Raw genomic sequence first — 22,671 nt, 5'->3', positions numbered from 1 at the left:
TTGTCACAGCTTGTGCAATAGTCTGGCAGGCTTACTGGAATCAGCCTCATGCTACCACAGTACTGAGTTAAATCCATGGTCTCTCTAGATAAATATTTATTCTTGCTACACACTTCTGGGGAATACACATCTGAAACTCTAACACAAAAAGACAAAGCTATTTGCAGATTATTACAGAGAAACAAAATACTGTTTCCCATTTTCAGCAGCTCGGGCTTTTCTGAGTAATTTCATGTCAAACAGCAAAATACAAGCTGTTGTCACAACCTGTTCCAGCAATTCACACTTTGGCATTAAAGGGCTATCCATAATTACCATCTTTGTTCACAACAGGATAAAGTGTACACCCACTAGAAAAGTGCTGCCACGTGAGAGGTCCCATGGCACTTACTCAAAGCGATTGAGTTCTCCCATGCCCTGAGCTAAAATTTATCCTTCAACCAATAATTGCCAAAACAGATGATCTGGTCATTTACCACATTGCTGCTTGTGGGAGCTTGCTGCGTCCTGATTGGCTGCTTGATTCCTATACTTCTCCACTTCAAAAAAATGCTTCATTGGCTGTAAAACACTTTAGGATGTCCTGAGGTATTGAAAAGTGCTATATAAATGCAAGTTCTTGATTTTCCAACCACCCCCCCCGCCCCCCAAGAGAGGAGGGAGATGTTGACAAGAAAGAAAGACGCTTGCAGATTTTTGGCATGCCAAAGCTTATCTTGGCGTAACTTAATGAAAATACATGGGTATAGGGTGAGGGTCACTGAACACGCTGTAGTAGTGTTGTCACTTTAGGGTTTAATAAGAGGTAGGTGTCAGCGTTCACATCCTCGCTTCTGCTCCCTTTTCTGTCTCAAGTCAATGTGTATTTACAGATAGGATGCCAGGAATTCAGCAGCACAGAAACTGGGAGGAGAGGGGTGGGGACAGTGGGGAATGGGCTCTGGTGAAGTCTGGTACACAATACAAACAGGATGCACTACTCAGAGTCTGAAACTAGCTCAATAGATTAAGGAAGTTGGATCGGCAATACTGTTCCTGAATTAGCAAGATGGCAGGGGAGGGGAGGGGGTGTGGGGGTAGAAAACGGAAAACGGTAACTCACTGCGAACATATTTTAAAATGACATGTTCGCAGCAAGTACTAAAACCAAATGAAAAGACAAAAGAAATAATTTGAACCTGCGTCTACACTTTAAACACTTGTTTTGCAAATTATTATACTTGAACCCTGAAATTACTCTGAACAATTTGCATTTATATAGCACCTTTAACGTAGTGAAATGTCACAAGGTGCTTTACAACAACTTCTATTTATACTGCGCCTTTAATTGAATGAGATATCCCCAAGGCACTTTACAGGCACATTCCAAAACAAAAATCTCCAACTGCCTTTCCCCAGCAACTCTTCAAGCGGCCATTCTTCACATGTGAGCCGAGGGTGAGAGCTTCAGCAGGATCTTCCACTGTAGGGGCGGCACCACAAGTCGAGCCGGAATCTGCCCCTCTTCCACACACAGGGAAAACCCCAATGGCAAAAAGTTGTATTCATTTGGGCCTTTAATGTAGTCAAATGTCCCGAGGTGTTTCACAATTGAATTAAATGACTCAAAAAAAAAGAATATGCCACATGATATATTAGGATGGTCAACCAAACACTTAGTCTGAGGAGGCGGGTATGGTCAACCAAACACTTAGTCTGAGGAGGCGGGTGAAAACGTGAGCAAGTGAACCATCTCCTAGTGGGTATAAATCCACTGAACAGCCCGTACATTTGGCATAAAATCTTCTGTAGCCAGGAAAATACACAGAAAATGTCACATTAGCACAGATAGGTGGCTGGTGTCACACCCAGTACAGGTATGAAGGTATTGCAAATTTTAAAGCTATATTTTTTGTTAAAAACGGACACCAAAAGCTTAAGATAGCTGCAGCACACCACGTGACTTATTTGGCATTTGAACTGTTAGACAGTAGAGTCTGCAGCCAATACCAAATTAAATATGGAACTGAGTGAAGGAACCTCTCAGCCACTTGAGAAATTCATTGCTTAAGAATGGACCAAAACTTACAGACGATTGAGTTTGCAGTCAACTCGTCTCCATGTTTCACTGTGGACAATAGACATTGAACTCCACTGGTGGTAGAGGAATTTGAAATAACCTTTCACTGTGTTTGGACGTGGAGCCATCACAATACAAAGAACTTAGACGTCTTAAAGCATGAAAGGTTCCAACACAGGACGTGTATCATCCCAACCCACCTTTTTTTGTAAAAATGACTTTGGGCTCATCACAGATCACAATGTTAAAACAGCTGTGTTGATTATCTGTTCTTTTTTCTAACAACAGAAGCTATTCTAATTAGGAAACACCATGACATGCACCATTGAAACACCACTGAAAAGCCATCAAGCTAGCTGCAAAACAACCACACAGCCAAGGTAAAGCGGGAGAATGATTCTCCCCTAACTTGTTCCATCTACAAGTTCACCTGAGAGCCAGCCTCCTGGCAATTCAACTACAAGAAGCCTCAAAGCTTACTGAGAATTCTGCGCTTTACAAGACCTCCACTCCAGCTAAAGCATCAATTCATCTAAGAAACTACAGGCCAGTTACAAAATAGACTGCAATAAATACTACTTGTAACCATATTGCTTTTTTTCCTTCATCTGTATTTAATTTTTGTATGTACGGTGGTCGTGTGTGTGTGTGTGTGTGAGACATCACTTTAAACCTGTGGGGTAAGTATGTGATATAAAAAATAATCTTTGTTTTTAAAGTCACAAAAAAGCTTGCTACTGGAAACTTTTAAAACTGGGACAAGTCACTCCGAGGGTAAGAAAACAACAACCTTGCACAAAAACACACTTTGACCACAGATAACAATAAAACACAAACTCTGTTTGTGACACTGATAAGCATTCCACTGGAGATGAGGAGAGAGCAGGCTGCTTCGCTTTACTCCTGCTGATATTGTACCTAACCTGGAACTGAAGGTTTGTGTTCACAACTAACTGAAAAAAGCAAACAGGCTCATAAATCACCCAATTAATGATGCTTGACTGTGCGTTAAATTACCTTTTAATTCCATCTCCAATAATTTAATGACTAATAAATGAAAGCATTAAAAAGAAAATGAAAAAAAAAACACAATGCTTTTTTTAAAAATAAAATTATCTCTATAATGTTTCTCCAGGTTTTGCTGACAGCTGTGTCCTGGACAATCCTGGAGATTTGGCAATCCCATTTGAAACATGCAACTTCTTTATTCTCTATTTATGGTGTGAACTTATGAAGATCAAAGTAGCTTTTTAAAAAAATGGTAATTTGCATCTCTCCTGCTTTGTCAAATATTTCTGGATCTGTATTTAAATGTGACACAAACAAATCATTAAACTTCAGGACTTATTTGCTAAATCCCCCTCCAAATTTGAATAATCTGGTCCTTAAAAAAATACTTTATTTACAAAAATATTCACGTAAGCAACAGATTCAGCTTTGCCTGTGGGCGATAATCTCTCTTTCTTCATTCTTGTCTTATTTTCAGAGATCTTTAGTCTTTCCTAATAAGTCGTTCCTCCATCTGCTTTCTTGGTGTTAAGTTATCACATTTCTCTCCCTCTTTGGAATACACAATTAGCCAAATTTCAAGAAATTTACATTAGCTTCACATATGATGTCCAAATAAATGTTCTATCAATGCTTATATGCATTATTTTTACAATCTACAAGACTTCCATTTATATAGCACCATTCATGACATTTAAACACTTTACAGTCAATAAAGTATTCATATAATGCAAGGAACATGGCAGCCAATTTGCACACAGCAAGCTCCCAAAAACAGCCATGAGATATGATCAAATCTTTGTAACAGCACCATGTGATTTATTTATTTATTTTTGCACCCAGGCAGGGCCTTGGTTTAGCATCACACCCAAAAAATAGCTGCACCTCATCCACTGCAGCATTCTTTCAGCACCATACTGAAGTCTTAACTTGGATTTTGTGCGGAGGTCTCTGGAATTGGAGTTGAACTCACGATCTTTAGGCTCTGAGGCAAGAGTGCTACCCACTGAGCCACAGCTGACACCTGAAACTGCTGCACAGCGGTCCATGTCGCCAAAGTAACAATGGTGTTAAATTACTGTAAATTAATTGTGCCGTTGGTTGCTGAGAAATACAAGTTAATGCTGCAGTTCCAAAACTTTCACTTTCCTCAATGGATGAAAATGATGTTGGACGGCTAAAGGTGGTTCACACACAGCCTTAGAAAAAAGGCTAGAGAGGATCTATTTCACATGCAGAACATTCTGAAAATACACAGGCTTCTCAGCAGCTCCAAAGGTGGTCACCATTTTAGATGCATATTCCACATCAGAATCATTCCTGATTTTGACAGTGATCTGAATCCAAATGTTAACATATCTTTACTCGTTACCACAAGAAGTTGCATTTTCATAACACCTTTAAACAAACTAAAGTGTCCTAAGGTGCTCCACGTCAGCGTTATCAGACAGCACCTAGGCAGCCGAAGGCACAGTTGCCAATAGTGGGGTGATCAAAAATCGGGGATGTGCAAGAGGCCAGAATTGGAACAATGCAGAGATCCCAGAGGGTTGTAGGAGATTAGTGATAGGAAGGGGCAAATCCATGGAAAATCTGAGAACAAGGATAAAAACTTCAAAATTACAGATACGTGATCAGCTTTTACCTTTTTATTTAAGAATGTAAAACAATTTCTTTTTCACTGCAGCTGTGGAGTATCAATTTAGGACTGTTAAATCTATAACACACATTTCTAATACTTCTCAAGTCTTTCATTCAACATGTTGAAACTACCTATCCAGAAGCTAAGACAGGATTGTTACCATGGTAACAGTTAGTGTATTATATGCTGTGTATTATATAGTTTGTTAAATAACAGATTCCCAATGGCAGCCCATTCAATAGAATCTATCCTTATATATATCACTGTCATATTCAACTGATGGCAATTATACCATTATTTAGAAGATAATTCAATTTATAAAAAGTGGTAGGTAGTTCAACAAGGACTCTTCATTTTTAAATCTGATTTTTTTTTGATTAAACAAATATTTTCAATTCTGTTGTTTTGCTGCTGGGAAGTAAAACAAGTCACTGATGTCAGAGCAATGGAAACAGGATTTCCAGCGCTCAGCACAGTCTCAGCTTTGTATCGCTTTGTACTGCTTCTATTCTGCATACCTTGCTTTAAATAACTTCCTCACCAGCTTTCACATATTGACACAGACACCCCAACAATTACAAAACAAAATTATTCCCTGTCTCTCAAAGTATCAGCATGAGAAAGAACCAGTTAGACAGAGCAGGAAGGCCAAAGTTTCTATATGTAAAATGTTGAGTATTGCTGGGGAAAAAAGAGACATTTTGTTGAAACTTTTCATCCTGCACTCATCAGGATAATCACAGGAACACCAGTGCGATTGTCCTGATGAGTGCAAGGTGAAAAGTTTCGACAACATGCTTTTTTACAGCAACACTTATTCTGTATTACCAAACAACTATACGTAGAATGTTGTTCAGTTGGCAAGCGAAACATTTTTTTTTTAAAAAAGAGCCTCAATGTTGAAAAGAAATGATACCAGTGATCGATTCAATGGTAACGACTTGAATTTTAAATGCTGAAGACTGCAAGAGGCAAGAGAAAGCAGAAAGGGAACATGAGAATCTAGGATCTGGAGGAGGCCATACAGCCCCTCAAGACTATTCCACCATCTAACAAGATTGTGGCTGATTTGTGACCTAACTCCATGTAACCACCTCTGTTCCATATACCCTCGTGCCATTCAGCCATTCAAAACTGTTCCGCCATTCAATTAAATCATGGCTCATCTCTGCATTACACCCCTAGCCAATAAAAAAGAATCTATCAATTTCAGTCTTAACGTGTTAACTGACCAAACATCCCCTCAGTCTTTGGGGCAAAAGAGGATTCCAAATTCCCAGAACTCGTGTGTTTAAAAAGTGCCTCCTGATTTCATTTCCAAATGGACTAGCTCTATTCTTAAGATTGTGCCCCCGTATCCTGGACTGCCCTACCATGGCAATGTGTTTCTCTGTGCCTACCCTACTCAATCTCTATCATATTAAATATTGCGATTAGATCATCCCTCAATCTTTTAAACTGAAAAGAATACAAACCTATTCAATGCAACTTGGCCTCAATTTCAACCTTTTACTGGATCACAGAATCTTACAGTACTGAGGGAGGCCATTCAGTCCATCTCATCTTTGTTGGTAATTTGAATGACCTAACCAATAAGTCCCATACTCTAGCTTTCTCTCCCATAACTCTGCTAATCTGGCCTCTTCAAGCACATGTCCAATTGCCTTTGAAATCTATGGAATTGATTCCAGCAATCTTTGAGATTGTGATCATGACACCCCAGTGTGTGAAAATTCTCATTACTCCTCTAGTTCTTTAGCCAAAGTTTTTAAATCTATGGGCTGATATCATTCTGGTGAATCTGTTGCATCCATTCCAAGGCCAGTAAATCCTTTCTGAGGTGCAATACCCAGAACTGAACACAGTACTCTGAATAGCATCTAAGGGTCTATCCTGCAGCCCCATTGAGATAAAAGCTTACATTCCATGAATCTTTCTGAGTGCTGTTTTGTTCAGGCATTGATGAGTCTCAATAACATCAAACTTAGTTTACAACCCTCCATCCTGTTCCAAGTCCAAAGTCAAAGTAACAAATTTAGGGGCCATGTTCCCCTCAAGTGGAGATCCAAAATATTAAATCATATTTCACATGGAATTATATAAATCACTGGAGGAGGCCATTCTGCCCATTATTCCAAGAGTCTGATAAACTGGTTGTTCATTGCTATCATTCTGATTTGATGTTCAGATTTATTCCAGTATTTGCAGTTCTCCCTCTTCATTCCCAATATCACCACTGGTATTTTTTTGTGCTCGTTAATTTATTAGTTTAGTTTTATTTGGTTTTGGACTTGCAGCATTGTTGACATTTGATGCCATTCACGCTGAAAGATTCAAATAGAGCTGGCATTTCTTTGCTGCAATTAATCTGTAATCGAGTGCCAGAAAGTTCTACTGCCACTGCATGTATTAAGAATATTAATGCTTTCATGAAGATTCATCAGTGGTTTCACTGCAATGTCTGTGATTCTATGAAATGCAAACCACTTGATTCACGAAAAACATGCAGCAATACACAATTATAGATTTTACCCTGCTAACCTTGGGTTGTTGTCTGGTGAGTAGCATTTTGAGTCGTATATTGCTGGGGTAAAGTACAGAAAAGATGAGTGCTAGGAGCAGTTTAAAACAGTGCATTAACAATATCATAGGAGCACTGGTTTAGGTGCAATCTTTCCAATAGGGTCTTAGTGCCGGTTAAGTGAGGTCACAAATGCACATCACTTACAGAAGCAAAAAGAACTCTCATTTCTAGAGTCTATTTGATGACCTCAGAATGTTCCAAAGTGCTATACAGCTAATTAAATATTGTCACTGTTGTAGTGTAGGAAACACAGCTGCCAATTTGCACACAGCAAGTTATCACAAACAAACATCACCATAAAAATGATCAAGTCATCTGATTTTTAAGTGATGTTGGTTTAAAGATGAATATCAGCCAGGGACCAGGGAAAACTCCTGTTTTTCTTCAGGATAGTGCTGGGGATCTTTGAGGTCCACCTGAAGGAGCGGATAGGACTTTGGTTGAAAGTTGCATCCAAAAGACAGCTCCTCCGACAGTGTAGCGCTCCCTCAGTATCACACTGGCAGTGTCAGCCTGGATTTTGTGCTCAAGCCTCCAGAGTGGGTCTTGAACCCAAAACCTTCTGAGTCGGAAGGTGAGAGTGCTACCCACTGAGACACAGCTTACACATAAGAAGTGTATATGTGGCCTGTGTTAACACTCATCGATTTTGCCTAGGTTGGCACAGTGGTGATAAGGGAAGCAAACTCCTATTCTTTATCATATAATGCTTGCAGCACAGAATTAGGCCATTCAGACCATTGTGTTTATGCCAGCTCTCTGCAAGAGAACTCAACTAGTCCCACTACCCAGCCCTTTCCTGAAAATATTCTCTTCAGATAATTTTACAATTTCCTTTTGAAAGCCACAATTGAATCTGCCTCTAGCACACTCTCAGGCATCCTAACCACTCTATGTGAAAAAAGTTTTCCTCATATCACCAATCTATTTAAATCGATCTCATCTGGTTCTCAACCCTTCTGCCAATGGGAATAGTTTCACCCTATCTACTCCATCCAGACCCTGATCAAGATTCACCATAAATTCCTTAGTGGGTGGAGGCAGTGGCATAGTGGTAATATCACTGGGTTAGTAACCTAAAGGCTCAAGGGGCATAGGTTCAAATCCTGCCATAGACAATGGTATAATTTAAATTCAATTAATAAATTCCTTGTTTTTGTACCCTATGCCTCTATTTATGAAGCTCAGGATCCTGTATGCTGGATCAACCACTTTCTCAACCTGCCCTGCCACCTTCAACAATTTCTCTGCTTCTTCGAGAATGATATCTTGAAATATTGCCTCTCCATGCTCCTTCTACCAAAATATATCACTTCACACAGAAAAGCAGTGGTCCAAATACAGCCCATTGGGAAGCCCCACTGTATACCATTCTCTAGTCCAAAAAAAACGTTCACCCAGCTTCGTATCCATACTGTCCCTGTCCCTTTTATTCAATGGGCTTCAACATTGCTGACAAGCCTATTCTGTGGCACTTTATCAAATGCCATTTGGAAGTCTATGTATATTACATCAACTGGGGTACCCTCGTCAGCCCTCTCTATTACCTGATTAAAAAAACTGAAACAAGTGAGCTAAACATAATGTTCCACTTCTCCCAGTGTCTTCCCGAATGAGATCAGGAATTCATTGTATGGGAACAATAAGCTTCACACTGGGACAATGTCTACTGAGAGTGAGGAATCAGCTCAGCACTGAATCAGCAAGGCATAGTCCAAGATCACTGGGCTCCTGGAGTCCACCAGAAGCTTCAGGGGTGAAGCTTCACATCTCCTGTTAAGATGGAGGATACACCAATGGACAAAATAATGAAACAAGCATACACACATTAAAACGGAGGAGAGGTGATTGTGCTACAATTACTAAATCTGGAAAGGCCGATGAGCACGTAGCAGGGAACAAAAAAATTCCTCAGAACAGAAATTCTGAAATCCAGAAGTTATGCAAAGTGTTATGTAAATGCAATTTGGCAAGGACATTCGGTTTAGTTTTCTACATAAATGAATAAGTGGACACAAACACAGATTGTAAATCATACAGAACCACAGACAGCAGGGGACAGAAGCAGATCTTTTGACTTCATAGAATCTTACAGCACAGGAAGCCATTTGGTCCATCATGCCTGTACTAACTCTGAAAGAGCTATCCAATTAATCCCACAGCTCTGTAACCTTTTTATCCCCCCCCCCTCCCCCCCCCCTTTGTAAGTATTTATCCAATTCCCTTTTGAAAGTTACTATTAAATCTGCTTCCACCGCCCTTTCAGGCAGCACATTCCAGATCACAACTTGCTGCATTAAAATGTGTTTCCTGATCTCCCCTCTGGTTCCTTTGCCAAATTATCTTAACTGTCTTCTGGTTACTGGCCATGCTGCCAGTGAAAGAGCAGTTTCTCCATATTTACTCCATCAAACCCCTTGCCCTGTGCTTGTGAATTTAGGGTCGTGATCACAATTTAGCAAAAGCGGTTCTCCATTTTGAGGACAATTATAAAAAGTAGCCCTGCAGAAACTGTAGGGAGGGGGATTTGGGGGTTAGATGGGATTCTTCAAGCACAGTTGCAACAAAATTTTTTTTTTAAAATTGCATCTTGGTGAAGGAAATATTGCTACAAGATTGTCAGAGTGTCGCCCTGTAAGCCAGCAAACACAGTCAAGTAATCTTTCCGTGGTCACGGAGCCAAAATGTTTCGATCAGAAAATCCTGGGAGAAGGATTTTGCCGCATTCACCTTTTCCAAAAGCGGCTTGGAGGTGGAGGTGGAGGCGGAGGGGGAGGGGGGGAAATCGGTTTCCATCAGTGCTTTTGGTGAGCAGTACAGTGCACAGGATATAATGTTCACATTGCACCGAATGCTAACATAGCGCATTGTAATAAAAACGGAAAATGTAGGAAATACTCAGCAGGTCCTGAAAGGTCATCGACCCGAAACGTTAACTCTTTCTCTCTCTCCCCCCGGGAGCTGCCTGACCTGCTGAGTAATTCCAGCATTTTCTGGTCTTATTTCAGGTTTCCAGCATCCACAGTATTTTTTTGCTTTTCCACGGCTCATTATAATCGGCGCAAAATTCACGTGTTGGCAAAATCACCAGCATTCAAACAGCCTTTTAAAAAATGGGAGGAGGGGGGAGAGAGAGAAAGGGGGAGGAAGACGGGGATGAATGAAACAGACACACGTCCCCGTTGAAACTAACGCACTGGTGAAATTCACACAGCCCCGGGTGGGCGGAGGGGATGTTACCCTCCCCCTCCTCCCCTTCTTAAACCATCCGAAGAGACTCCGGGTGACCGACACCAAAACTGCAACGTAACCACTCCATCCAGTTCCAAAACAACCCGGGACAATCTCCCAGCTTCCTGACTGCAGGCCCTAGATTTCAGTATTATTATTGTGAGCGAGAGAGGAGAGAGGGAGGAGAGGAGAGAGAGGGAGAGGGTTAGAAAGGAGCCCGTTTAAATCTTAAGTTTTTTTTTAAATGCAAATACGGAGGGGAGATAGTGAGGCCCCAAAACGTTAACTGGCTCCCCCCCCCCCCCCCCCCTTCCAGATATTGGGCGTTTTCAGCGTATTCCGTATTTTGAACATGTTTTAAAATAGGCCATGTGACAACTCCCTTCCCAACAATGTAGCAAGATCAATGTTACAGACAGAAACGTTACATCAAATGGAAACATAGTATCAGGGCAGCGCCATTTGGATACAGTAACAACAGAGCTTTAAAAAAAAGCCACAAAGAAACAGAGAGAAAAATAGATCCATTTGAACTCATCCAACTTACGCTCGGGCTTTAGGGAATCCCATTGATAAGAAAACCTCCAGAGTTGACCCATGTTTGACGGTCCCAGGTCGGTTCTGCCGATTCTTTCTGGGTACAACTTTGGTGTACAGCTCTTCTTTAGTAGCCATGCTGTGTGAAATTAAAGTGCCATTCCAGAAAAAACAGACCTCGCATCTACAGCATGCAGAGGGAGAGAGTCTTTCACACAAGCACAGCCCAACAGCGTAAAGAATCGACTTCCTGGTACATATACAGGAGACTAAAGTCACCCAGGCGACATTCACTTAAACCACACGGCGGTCGGAAGTCTAACTATCGCCTCCTTAAAATATTACACAAGGGCAAGCAGGGAGAAGAGAGGAAACATTTCTAATGAGGCGCTGCTGTATCGCTCGAGCTCTGCAAATGACTAATTTATGAATGGGCTGGGGAATAGTATAATCATCTTCCCTCCCTCCTCCCTCTCAGAACAGCGATGAGGAGAAACTTCTTTAGCCAGAGAGTGGTGAATCTATGGAATTCATTGCCACAGAAGGCTGTGGAGGCCAGGTCATTGAGTGTATTTAAGACCGAGATAGATAGGTTCTTGACTGGTAAGGGGATCAAAGGTTATGGGGAGAAGGTGGGAGAATGGGGTTGAGAAACTTATCAGCCATGATTGAATGGCGAGGCAGACTCGATGGGCCGAATGGCCTAATTTCTGCTCTTATGGTCTTATTATCTTATACAGAGCTCCCAACCCATGCTACCAGACCTGGAATTATTCTTTATGGAAAAGTTCAGGGGTATTAATTAATCATCAATCTCATGCTCAGCTAATAATTCATGAGCTGATTCTTCATTAACAAAATACTTCCAGACCCTTTGATTTGATATTCTGGATGGGTTTAATAACAGTGTCATTCTATGTAATAACAGTGTTTACATATACACTCTTCAATCACTGTATTTGGGACTGAGCTGATGGAAGATGCTTGAAGAGCGGGGTTTGCAAAATGAAACCTCTGAGGCTGTGAGTTCAAGTGCCACCCCCCTTGACGGGAACACAAAATCCAGCCCTGAGGGAGTGCTGCACTGCTGGAGGTGCTGTCCTTCTGATGAGATTTTAAACTGAGGCCTTGTCTACACTCTCAGGTGGATGCAATCCCATGGCACTACCTGACGGAGAGCAAGGTAGATGCCTCTGATGTCCTCACCCATTATTATCTGTCAACAACACCTAAAAACAGTTTGTGGGATCTTGATATGTGCAGATTGGCTGCTGGGTTTCCCACATTGCTACAGTCACAACCTTTTGAAGGTGTTGTTTTTTTATTCTTCACGGGATGTGGGCATGTCTGGCTGGCCCAACATTTGTTACCCATCCCTAATTGCCCCTTGAGAAGGTGATGGTGAGCTGCCTTCTTGAACCACTGCAGTCCCTGTTCACCCACAGTGCTGTTAGGGAGGGAGTTCCAGGATTTTAACTAGTGACAGTGAAGGAATATATTTCCAATTCAGGATGGTGTGTGGCTTGGAGGAGAACTTCCAGGTGGTGGTGTTCCCATACATTTGTTGCCCTTGTCCTTCTAGATGGTAGTGGTTGCAGGTCGGAAGGTTCTGTCAAAGGATGGCAGCTCTGAAGAAGAGTCATACGGACTCAAAACGTTAACTCTGTTTCTCTCTCCACAGGTGCTGCCAGACCGGCTGAGTTTTTCCAGCATTTTCTGTTTTTATTTCTGATTTCCAGCATCTGCGGCATTTTGCTTTTATCTGTCAAAGAATCCTTGGTGAGTTGCTGCAGTGCATCTTGTAGATGGTACACACTGCTGCAACTGTGTGTCGCTGGTGGAGGGAGTGGATGCTGAAGGAGGTGGATGTGGTGACAATCAAGTGGGCTAATTTGACCTTGATGATGTTGAGTTTTTCAAGTGTTGTGGGAGATGCACTCATCCAGGCAAGTGGAGAGTATTCCATCACACTCACAACTTGCGCCTTGTAGATGGTGGACAGGTTTTGGGGAGTCAGGTGGTGAGTTACTCACGGCAGGATTCCTAGTCTCTGACCTGCTCTTGTAGCCACAGTATTTATTTGGCTAGTCCAGTTCAGTTTCTGGTGATGATGGGGGATTCAGTGGTGGTAATGCCATTAAATGTCAAGGGGAGATCCAGCTTTGAAGAAGAGTCATTAGCTCTGTTTCTCTCTCAACTGATGCTGCCAGACCCGTTGAGGTTTTCCAGCATTTTCTGTTTTTAAGTTAAAGTGAGATGGTTAGATTCTCTCTTGTTGGAGATGGTCATTGCCTTGCATTTGTGAATATTACTTGTCACATATCATCCCAAGCCTGCCTATTGTCCAGGTCTTGTTTCATAAGAACATGGAGTGCTTCTGTATCTGAGAAGTCAAGAGTGCTGAACATTGTGCAATCAACAGCAAATATTCCCACTTCTGACCTTATGATGGAAGGAAGGTCATTGATGAAGCAGCTGAAGGTGGTTGAGCCTAGGACACTATCCTGAGGAACTCCTGCAGTGATGCCCTGGAGCTGAGATGACTGACCTCCAGCAACCACAGCCATCTCCCTTTGTGCTAGGTATGACTCCAACCAGCGCAGAGTTTTCCCCTGATTCCCATTGACTCCAGTTTTGCAAGGGCTCCTTGATGCCACACTTGGTCAATTGCTGCCTTGATGTCAAGGGCAGTCACTCCCACCTCACCTCTGGAGTTCAGCTCTTTTGTCCATGTTTGAACCAAGGCTGTAATGAGGTCAGGAGCTGAGTGGCCCTGGCAAACACAAATTGAGTGTCAGTAAGCAGGTTATTGCTGAGTAAATTCGCTTGATAGCACTGTTCATGGCCCCTTCCTTCAATTTGCTGATAATCAAGAGTAGACTTACTGGCCGGTAATTGGCCGGGTTGGATTTGTCCTGCTTTTTGCGTACAGGACATACCTGGGCAATTTTCCACATTTTCACCATTATTAGCATGCCAGCATTGTAGTTGTTCTGGAACAGCTTGGCTAGGGGCGCGGCATGTTCTGGAGCACAAGTCTTCAATACCAATGCTGGGATATTGTCAGGACCCATAGCCTTTGATATATCCGGTGCCTTCAGCCATTTCTTGATATCAGCCGGAGTGAATTGTATTGGCTGAAGACTGGCATTTGTGATGCTGGGGACCTCCGGAGGCCGAAATGGATCATCCGCTCGGCACTTCTGGCTGAAGATTGTTGCCTTGACTTTTGCTCTGATGTGCTGAAAAGCCCCACCATTGAAGATAAGGATATTGGTGGAGCCTATATTTATTCAGCCCAGCCTAAGATGCACCCTTCAACAAAGCAGACATGGGGCTGGGACTAGACAATGGGGATGGGACTAGACAATAGGGTTGGGACTAGACAATGGGGTTGGGACTAGACAATGGGGTTGGGACTAGACAATGGAGTTGGGACTAGACAATGGGGTTGGGACTAGACAATGGGGTTGGGACTAGACAATGGAGTTGGGACTAGACAATGGGGTTGGGACTAGACAATGGGGTTGGGATTAGACAGTGGGGCTGGGACTAGACAATAGGGTTGGGACGAGACAATGGGGTTGGGACTAGACAATGGGGTTGGGATTAGACAATGGGGCTGGGACTAGACAATGGGGTTGGGACTAGACAATGGGGCTGGGACTAGACAATGGGGCTGGCACTAGACAATGGGGCTGAGACTAGACAATGGGGTTGCTCCTGGTTTTGGGCAGTTCTGCACTGAGCTATTTATAAAAGCCTTAAAATGTAAACGGTGATGGCTAGATGGCAGCAGTATGGTGCAGAATAACACCAAAAGCATGGGTTTAATCCCTGTACCAGCTAGATAATTTGAGAGAGCTGCCCCATAATAATATTATGGCATGAACCATCATTAGCATCCCTCACACAATGTCTGTATAGAGAGGGAAAAAAAAGATAAACAACACAAAAATATTCCCTCTATCCCTCTCCTGCAGTTTTCTTCCTATCTCCTTATAGATGTTAACTTGGGCTGGTGTACAGTTCTTCAGCAACACCACCACCACCGACACCCCCACACCCCCCCCCCCCTCCCCCCCAGCCCCCTCCCCACCACATGCCTCCCCAAAGTAGCCAGGACCTATGTTAGGTCCTCAGAGGATCATTGACTCTCCAGCATTGTCCTGGCATGTCCAGGAGTTCAAGATGAATCTCTGAGACACTGCTGTCATTAATACCCCGGAGAAACATAATAAAGGCGTTAATAAAAATATTCTTTTCTTCATTTTTAAGGGAACCATTTTGTTTATGAGTTGTATAAATGTCTGTAATGAGGAATTGTGTCTCTTTGACTCACATCAGGAATCATCCAATCAGATAAATGTCGTTTTCCAATTGGCTCAGGAAAGTGAAGCACCATGAGGATGCACGTGTTGAGTGGCCAGTGGTGAGTGTGGGGGCAGGTGACACACTTTGCTGTGATTTTGTAAATATTTCTTCATGAGAACATGCCATCTTTGATAAAACAGAAATTTCATCTGGGGGTGCATAGGGAAATGTCCTTATATCAGTTGTATCCTTTAAGAAGGAAAGGGTGAGAGAATCAGGCAACGAGTAGAGATTGTCACACATCTCCCCGCGCTGGATATCTGAGAGGAGGTTAAATGCAGTAAACTGGGTGTTTTTTAATGAAAATAAATGGGGTAATTTAAGAGGCTCCATTGTAAATAATTATGTTGTCAATATTTACCATTTTTTGGGCCAGTTTTTCACCCATCCTCCTCCTCAGTTTAATCTGATACACATATTTATGAGAGTAGATCATGTGAGTGTTAGCAAGCTATCATAGCATGTGGTGCATCACTGCCAAGCTAGAAGGCATCACCAGACAGTAATCAGCAGCAGGAATCCTGGCTGAACTTTTTTCTCCTTACTCCAGGGTGCTGAGGGCAATTGGAGCCCTTCCCTCCTCACTCCTTCCCCCAATCACTGCTACAGCTGAGGTCAACACACAACACAGATTAAACCTGCAAACCCCCTGCTCAGTGATACAATCTACCCATTGTAGAGAGGCAAGAGAGTCATCCTCTCAGCTCAGATTACACATTCATCAGTCTCCTTCAGTAACAGCAGTTGTTTCATGTCAGTCCAATTCAAGGTATGTGATTTATTACTGAGAGACACAATGAGGCACAAGATAAATACAAGTCTTTCTTTATTTTTTTCTCTATTTTGGTGGTGTCCCTTCCAATAGTTCCTGCAGTCATACTGCTCCTTTAATGTTATTACTTATTAGCCAGACTGACAAGTGCAGCAGCTGTTGCTGTTGTTTCAGTGAATGACTGAACTCTAACACTGGACTGTCCACCATGTGCTGCTGTCCACTGCCTGCCAATTAACTCAAATCCTCATGTGGATCACCCTGTGAAACAGGTCTTTGACAGAAACTTTGCAAGTCCTTTCCCGTATAACTGTCCTAATTCTTTCTTTCTCACACACACACACACAAACACACACAATCATTTTCCACCCCTTCTTGTAGGGCGTTCCATGTCTCAATGAGACTGAAGTGGGAGTAGAGGAGAAGATGACCCTTCCAGACCACAACAATTTATAAAAATTTATTTGCTCATCTCACATTTTGCCAATCACCTTAACTCTGTGCCTATCTGATTACTGACCCTCCTGCCACTGAAAGCTTCTCCTTATTTACTCCATCAAAACCCCTCATATAATTTTTCAACGGCACTATCTTAACATGGTATTAATAGGAACATAGAAACAAGAGGAGGCTATGTAGCCCCTCAGTCTGTTCTTTTTTTTTCATTCGTTCATGGGATGTGAGCTTCGCTGGCTGGGCCAGCATTTATTGCCCATCCCTAATTGCCCTTAGGAAGGTGGTGGTGAGCTGCCTTCTTAGACTGCTGCAGTTCCAAGACAAGATGGTGTACGGCCTGGAGGGGAACTTGCAGGTGGTGGTGTTCCCATATATCTGCTGCCCTTGTCCTTTTAGGTGGTTGAGGGAGACTTGACTCCTTTGCTGCAGTGTATCTTGTAGATGGTACACACTGTTGCCACTGTGCATCGGTGGTGGAGGGAGTGAACATTCAAGGGGGTGGATAGGGTGCTGATCAAGTGGCTGCTTTGTCCTGGAAAGTGTCAAACTTCTTGAGTGTTGTTGGAGCTGCACTCATCCAGGCAAGTGGAAAATATTCCATCATACTCCTGACTTGCGCCTTGTAGATGGTGGACAGGCTTTGGGGAGTCAGGAGGTGAGTTACTCACTGCAAGATTCCTAGCCTCTGACCTGCTCTTGTAGCCACAGTATTTATATGATTTGACCAGTTCAGTTTTTGGTCAATGGTAACCTCTAGGATGTTGATAATGGGGGATTCAACGATTGTAATACCATTGAATGTTAAGGGACGGTGGGTAAATTCTCACTTGTTGGAGATGGTCATTGCCTGGCACTTGTGTGGTGTGAATGTTACTTGCCACTTGTCAGCCCAAGCCTGGATATTGTCCAGGTCTTGCTGCACTTGGACATGGACTGCTTCAGAATATGAAGAGTAGCGAATGGTGCTGAATATTGTGCAATCATTAGCGAACATCCCCACTTCTGACCTTATGATGGAAGGAAGGTCATTGATGAAGCAGCTGAAGATGGTTGGGCCGAGGACACGACCCTGAGGAACACCTGCAGTGCTGCCATTTAATTAGACCCTGGTTGATCTGTACCTTGGGCAGAATTGTCCGATCCGTGGCGGGTGGTTGGGGGGGGGGGCGGGGGTGGATTTCAGTGTAAGGGGCAGAAATCAGTTTCATACTCGTGTGAAAACACAGCTGGATCATCCGATGGTCTCTGCCATGGTGGGAATGCCAATCCTGCTGGAGGCTGGTGTGAACCCAAGTTGCATCCCACTCATGGAATGCAAAGTAAAGCTAGTGCGGAATCATGCCGCCATGCCCAATTTACCATTACGCCAGCGGTAAAACACATCTGGAACACGTCTGGACAAGCCAGATGTGCAAAAGTTGGGACTTTACCTTTAGGGCCTTGTTCAGATTGTGGACATCAGTGGAGCAGAAGATGCTGGACCCCTACAGCTACCAGACCCTGGAGGAACAAGTGCATCACGTGCTGCGTGGATTCTCATGCGCATGGTGCTCTCAGCAGTGGGAGGTCTCCATCACTGTCTCGGGCCTGGCCATGGGCTGCTATGGATGATCAGCGAGGAGACAGGAGTGGAAGATCCAGATGTGAGTGGGGGGGGTGGGGGGGGCGGTGAGGTTGGGAAGGGCAGGACAAAGGTGTCTGGTCGGGGGGAGAGGGTGTTGGTGAGGTTGGGTAGGTGGGGGGGTATGCCAAATATATTGGGGGACTGAGGTTGGGAGGGGGGAGGAGAAGTACAGGGGAGGAGGGTGTAACCGGGGAAAATGCAGTAAGTGGGGAGTTATGCATAAGGATGGAGGAAGGTGTAAAGGAGGGAGCTCAGAAGGAGGAGCTGTCCGGGGGAAGGAGAGAGTAAGGATGGAGGAGGGAGTAATGATGGGGAATGTCCAGGTGAATATGCAAGGCAGGGGTCTGTGGAGTCAATGGCTGTCTCCTGGGGGAGCAAACTGAGGGTGGGCAGGGTAGGAGGGAATGGTGAGTGTGAGAGAGGGCAGTATGAGGTGGTAGGATGGGAGGATGAGGTTGTGTCGGTAATGGGAGAAGGAATGCTGAGGGTCGTTGGTAGGGACTCAGAGGCAAACACGGACTCTGAAGGTGGGAAGTAGGAGGTCGGGGAAGTTAATGTGGATGAGTGTGGAATTCTCAGGTAGGTAGGGAACGTGCACGCTCACCTGGACATCCTGGGAAGACAAGGGTTCGGGGTGGTAGGTGACAATGGGGAGGTGGAAGGTGATGCCAGGAAGGTCAACAGTGATAGGGGAAAGAACGTGGGTGACTCTGGTGGGAAAGGACAGGGGAACTGATTCAAAATTTCACTCCAACCATGGTTGTCAAAATGGAAAGCGAGCAGAGCCTCATGTTGGATAAGCACAGGTACTGCATGGGAGTGTGATCAGTGGGTGGGAGGAGATACAGGTCGGCTCAGATAGAGAACTGGAAGAGAACCCCAGGAGGCAACATTAAAAATGCTCAAGACAGTAAGATGAGTGTGATGGATGAAGAGTCTGCGTGCCTGGGAAAGTGCTTAGATGAGGCTCTGAAAGCCCCTGACACACACACACACACACAAACACACACACACAAACACACACACTTCTTTCTCCAAAATCACACGTGCTCCAGCTATGTGCAAGTGAGGGGGGTGGGGGGTAATGCTGCGGGGCAATTTGAAAAGTCTGTCAATGAAGCTGAAAGACAATATCACACATTATTCAGTGTAAGTGAATATGTTTTCAGATAATAAAGTGACAAATTCTGTTCACCTGTGCAACCATTTGTGATCAGAAATTCTTAACTTTTCTAGCCTTCCACTTCTTCTAGGTGCTGCCCTGACATCTGCAGCAGGGGTGGGACAGCCTGTGCAATGGTTGGCTCTGTTGCCTCTGATGACTTTGGTGCGTGTACTCTGGAGAGCCGAGGCCTTGAGGGCCCCAACTTGCTTTGGCTGTCCTCCTGTGGGCCAACTACTCCCTCTGCGGTGACAGAGGGTGAGGTTGAGGGGGGTCACAGGCAAAAGGGACTTGGAGGGAGTGGACAGCCTCTGAGATTCCTGAATGAATGACCCAGAGGTGTCCAACTGCCACTCCTCCTCCCTTCGGATATCCAAGGGCCCCGGCCTGATTCCTTGAGAGGAAGGAGCACCTGGAGGAACGTCGAGCAGGAACTCACCCATGGCTACCGCAAAGGAGTGCAGGTCCGTGTGCATCTCTGCATCCTGCTAGACCAGGGTCTCCACCATCTTCCCCATGGAGACCTCCATACATGTACATGTGGGCACCACTTCATCAGCGAGAAGGCAGACACAATCCTCTGACTTTCGGGCCACTCTGTGGAGGGCTTCCAGCAGCTCTGTGTGATGTTCCAATAGCTCTGTGTGATGTTCCAATAGCTCTGTGTGATGTTCCAATAGCTCTGTGTGATGTTCCAACAGCTCTGTGTGATGTTCCAATAGCTCTGTGTGATGTTCCAATAGCTCTGTGTGATGTTCCAATAGCTCTGTGTGATGTTCCAACAGCTCTGTGTGATGTTCCAATAGCTCTGTGTGATGTTCCAATAGCTCTGTGTGCTGTTCCAATAGCTCTGTGTGATGTTCCAACAGCTCTGTGTGATGTTCCAATAGCTCTGTGTGATGTTCCAATAGCTCTGTGTGATGTTTCAACAGCTCTGTGTGATGTTCCAATAGCTCTGTGTGATGTTCCAACAGCTCTGTGTTATATTTCAACAGCTCTGTGTGATGTTCCACTAGCTCTGTGTGATGTTCCAACAGCTCTGTGTGATGTTCCAATAGCTCTGTGTGATGTTCCAACAGCTCTGTGTGATGTTCCAATAGCTCTGTGTGATGTTCCAATAGCTCTGTGTGATGTTTCAACAGCTCTGTGTGATGTTCCAATAGCTCTGTGTGATGTTCCAACAGCTCTGTGTGATGTTCCAACAGCTCTGTGTGATGTTCCAATAGCTCTGTGTGATGTTCCAACAGCTCTGTGTGATGTTCCAATAGCTCTGTGTGATGTTCCAATAGCTCTGTGTGATGTTTCAACAGCTCTGTGTGATGTTCCACTAGCTCTGTGTGATGTTCCACTAGCTCTGTGTGATGTTCCAATAGCTCTGTGTGATGTTCCAATAGCTCTGTGTGATGTTTCAACAGCTCTGTGTGATGTTCCACTAGCTCTGTGTGATGTTCCACTAGCTCTGTGTGATGTTCCAATAGCTCTGTGCGATGTTCCAATAGCTCTGTGTGATGTTCCAACAGCTCTGTGTGATGTTTCAACAGCTCTGTGTGATGTTCCAATAGCTCTGTGTGATGTTCCAACAGCTCTGTGTGATGTTCCAATAGCTCTGTGTGATGTTTCAACAGCTCTGTGTGATGTTCCACTAGCTCTGTGTGATGTTCCACCAGCTCTGTGTGATGTTCCAATAGCTCTGTGTGATGTTCCAATAGCTCTGTGTGATGTTCCAACAGCTCTGTGTGATGTTTCAACAGCTCTGTGTGATGTTCCAATAGCTCTGTGTGATGTTCCAACAGCTCTGTGTGATGTTCCAATAGCTCTGTGTGATGTTCCAACAGCTCTGTGTGATGTTCCAATAGCTCTGTGTGATGTTCCAACAGCTCTGTGTGATGTTCCAGTAGCTCTGTGTGATGTTCCAATAGCTCTGTGTGATGTTCCAATAGCTCTGTGTGATGTTTCAACAGCTCTGTGTGATGTTCCACTAGCTCTGTGTGATGTTCCACTAGCTCTGTGCGATGTTCCAATAGCTCTGTGTGATGTTCCAATAGCTCTGTGTGATGTTCCCAATAGCTCTGTGTGATGTTCCAACAGCTCTGTGTGATGTTCCAACAGCTCTGTGTGATGTTCCAGTAGCTCTGTGTGATGTTCCAACAGATCTGTGTGATGTTCCAATAGCTCTGTGTGATGTTCCAACAGCTCTGTGTGATGTTCCAATAGCTCTATGTGATGTTCCAATAGCTCTGTGTGATGTTCCCCCGCCTTCTGCTGACTCTCCACCATGACTTGGAGGCTGAATCCAGTGGCTCGTCATCTGACTCGGACCTCACAGATTCTCTTCCCCAGCAGTCCTCCGAGAGCCGGGGAGCTCGTCTGAGCCGGATACTGCCTATTGTGGACATGTGTCCATGTGGTGACCACCAGATTGTGAACCCGAGCCTGCTCTAGATCCCAACGAGCTGTGTGTCTCTGCACTGGTGGAGGGTGTGGGTAAGCACTGTGCCAGGTCTTCTGGAAGCTGGAGTCCAGAAATCTATTTCCTTCTTAAATATATTCGGTGGCTCGGCCTTCACAGCCTTTCTGTGGTGGTGAATTCGACAGGCTCACCACCCTCTGAGTGAAGAAATTTCTCCTCATCTCAGTCCTAAATGGCCTACCCCATATCCTGAGACTGTGACCCCTTGTTCTAGACCCCCAGCTTAGTCGGCCCAATCTCTCCTCATATGCCAACCCTGCCATCCCAGGAGTCAGTCTGGTGATCCTTCGCTGCACTCCCTCTATGGCAAGTATATCCTTTCTTAAGTAAGGAGACCAAAACTGCACACAATACTCCGGGTGCTGTCTCTCCAAGGCCCTGTATAGCTGCAGTAAGATATCCTTGCTCCTGTACTTGAGTCGTCTCGCAATGAAGGCCAACATACCATTTGCCTTTTAACTACTTGCTGCACCTGCATACTTGCTTTCAGTGATTGGTGTACAAGGGCACCCAGGTCCCTTTGTACATCAACATTTCCCATTCCATCACCATTTAAATAACACTCTGCTATTCTGTTTTTCCTACCAAAGTGGATAACTTCACATTTATCCACATTATACTGCATCTGTCATATATTTGCCCACTCACTCAACTTTTCTAAATCACCTTGAAGACTCTTAACACCCTCCTCACCGATCACATTCCACCAAGTTTCATGTCATCAGCAAACTTGGAAATATTACATTTGGTTC

The 22,671-nt window shown here is 44.1% G+C and overlaps 1 protein-coding gene across 1 annotated transcript in view; it reads right to left on the bottom strand.

The window, feature by feature from the left end:
• Positions 1-11,355, bottom strand: part of LOC121269619 (ubiquitin-associated and SH3 domain-containing protein B-like) — a 123,602-nt gene extending 112,247 nt beyond the window's left edge. The window contains exon 1 of the mRNA XM_041174341.1: positions 11,072-11,355. Within this exon, the coding sequence (XP_041030275.1) occupies positions 11,072-11,199 (128 nt within the window). The 5' untranslated portion in view covers positions 11,200-11,355. The remainder of the gene's footprint in view (positions 1-11,071) is intronic.
• Between the last annotated feature and the right edge of the window lie 11,316 nt (positions 11,356-22,671).

The sequence above is a fragment of the Carcharodon carcharias genome, chromosome 25 (assembly GCF_017639515.1).
Source record: "Carcharodon carcharias isolate sCarCar2 chromosome 25, sCarCar2.pri, whole genome shotgun sequence".
Classification (NCBI taxonomy): domain Eukaryota; kingdom Metazoa; phylum Chordata; class Chondrichthyes; order Lamniformes; family Lamnidae; genus Carcharodon; species Carcharodon carcharias.
The sequence above is the reverse complement of the archived record's forward strand: the minus strand, read 5'-3'. Positions and strand labels throughout refer to the sequence as shown.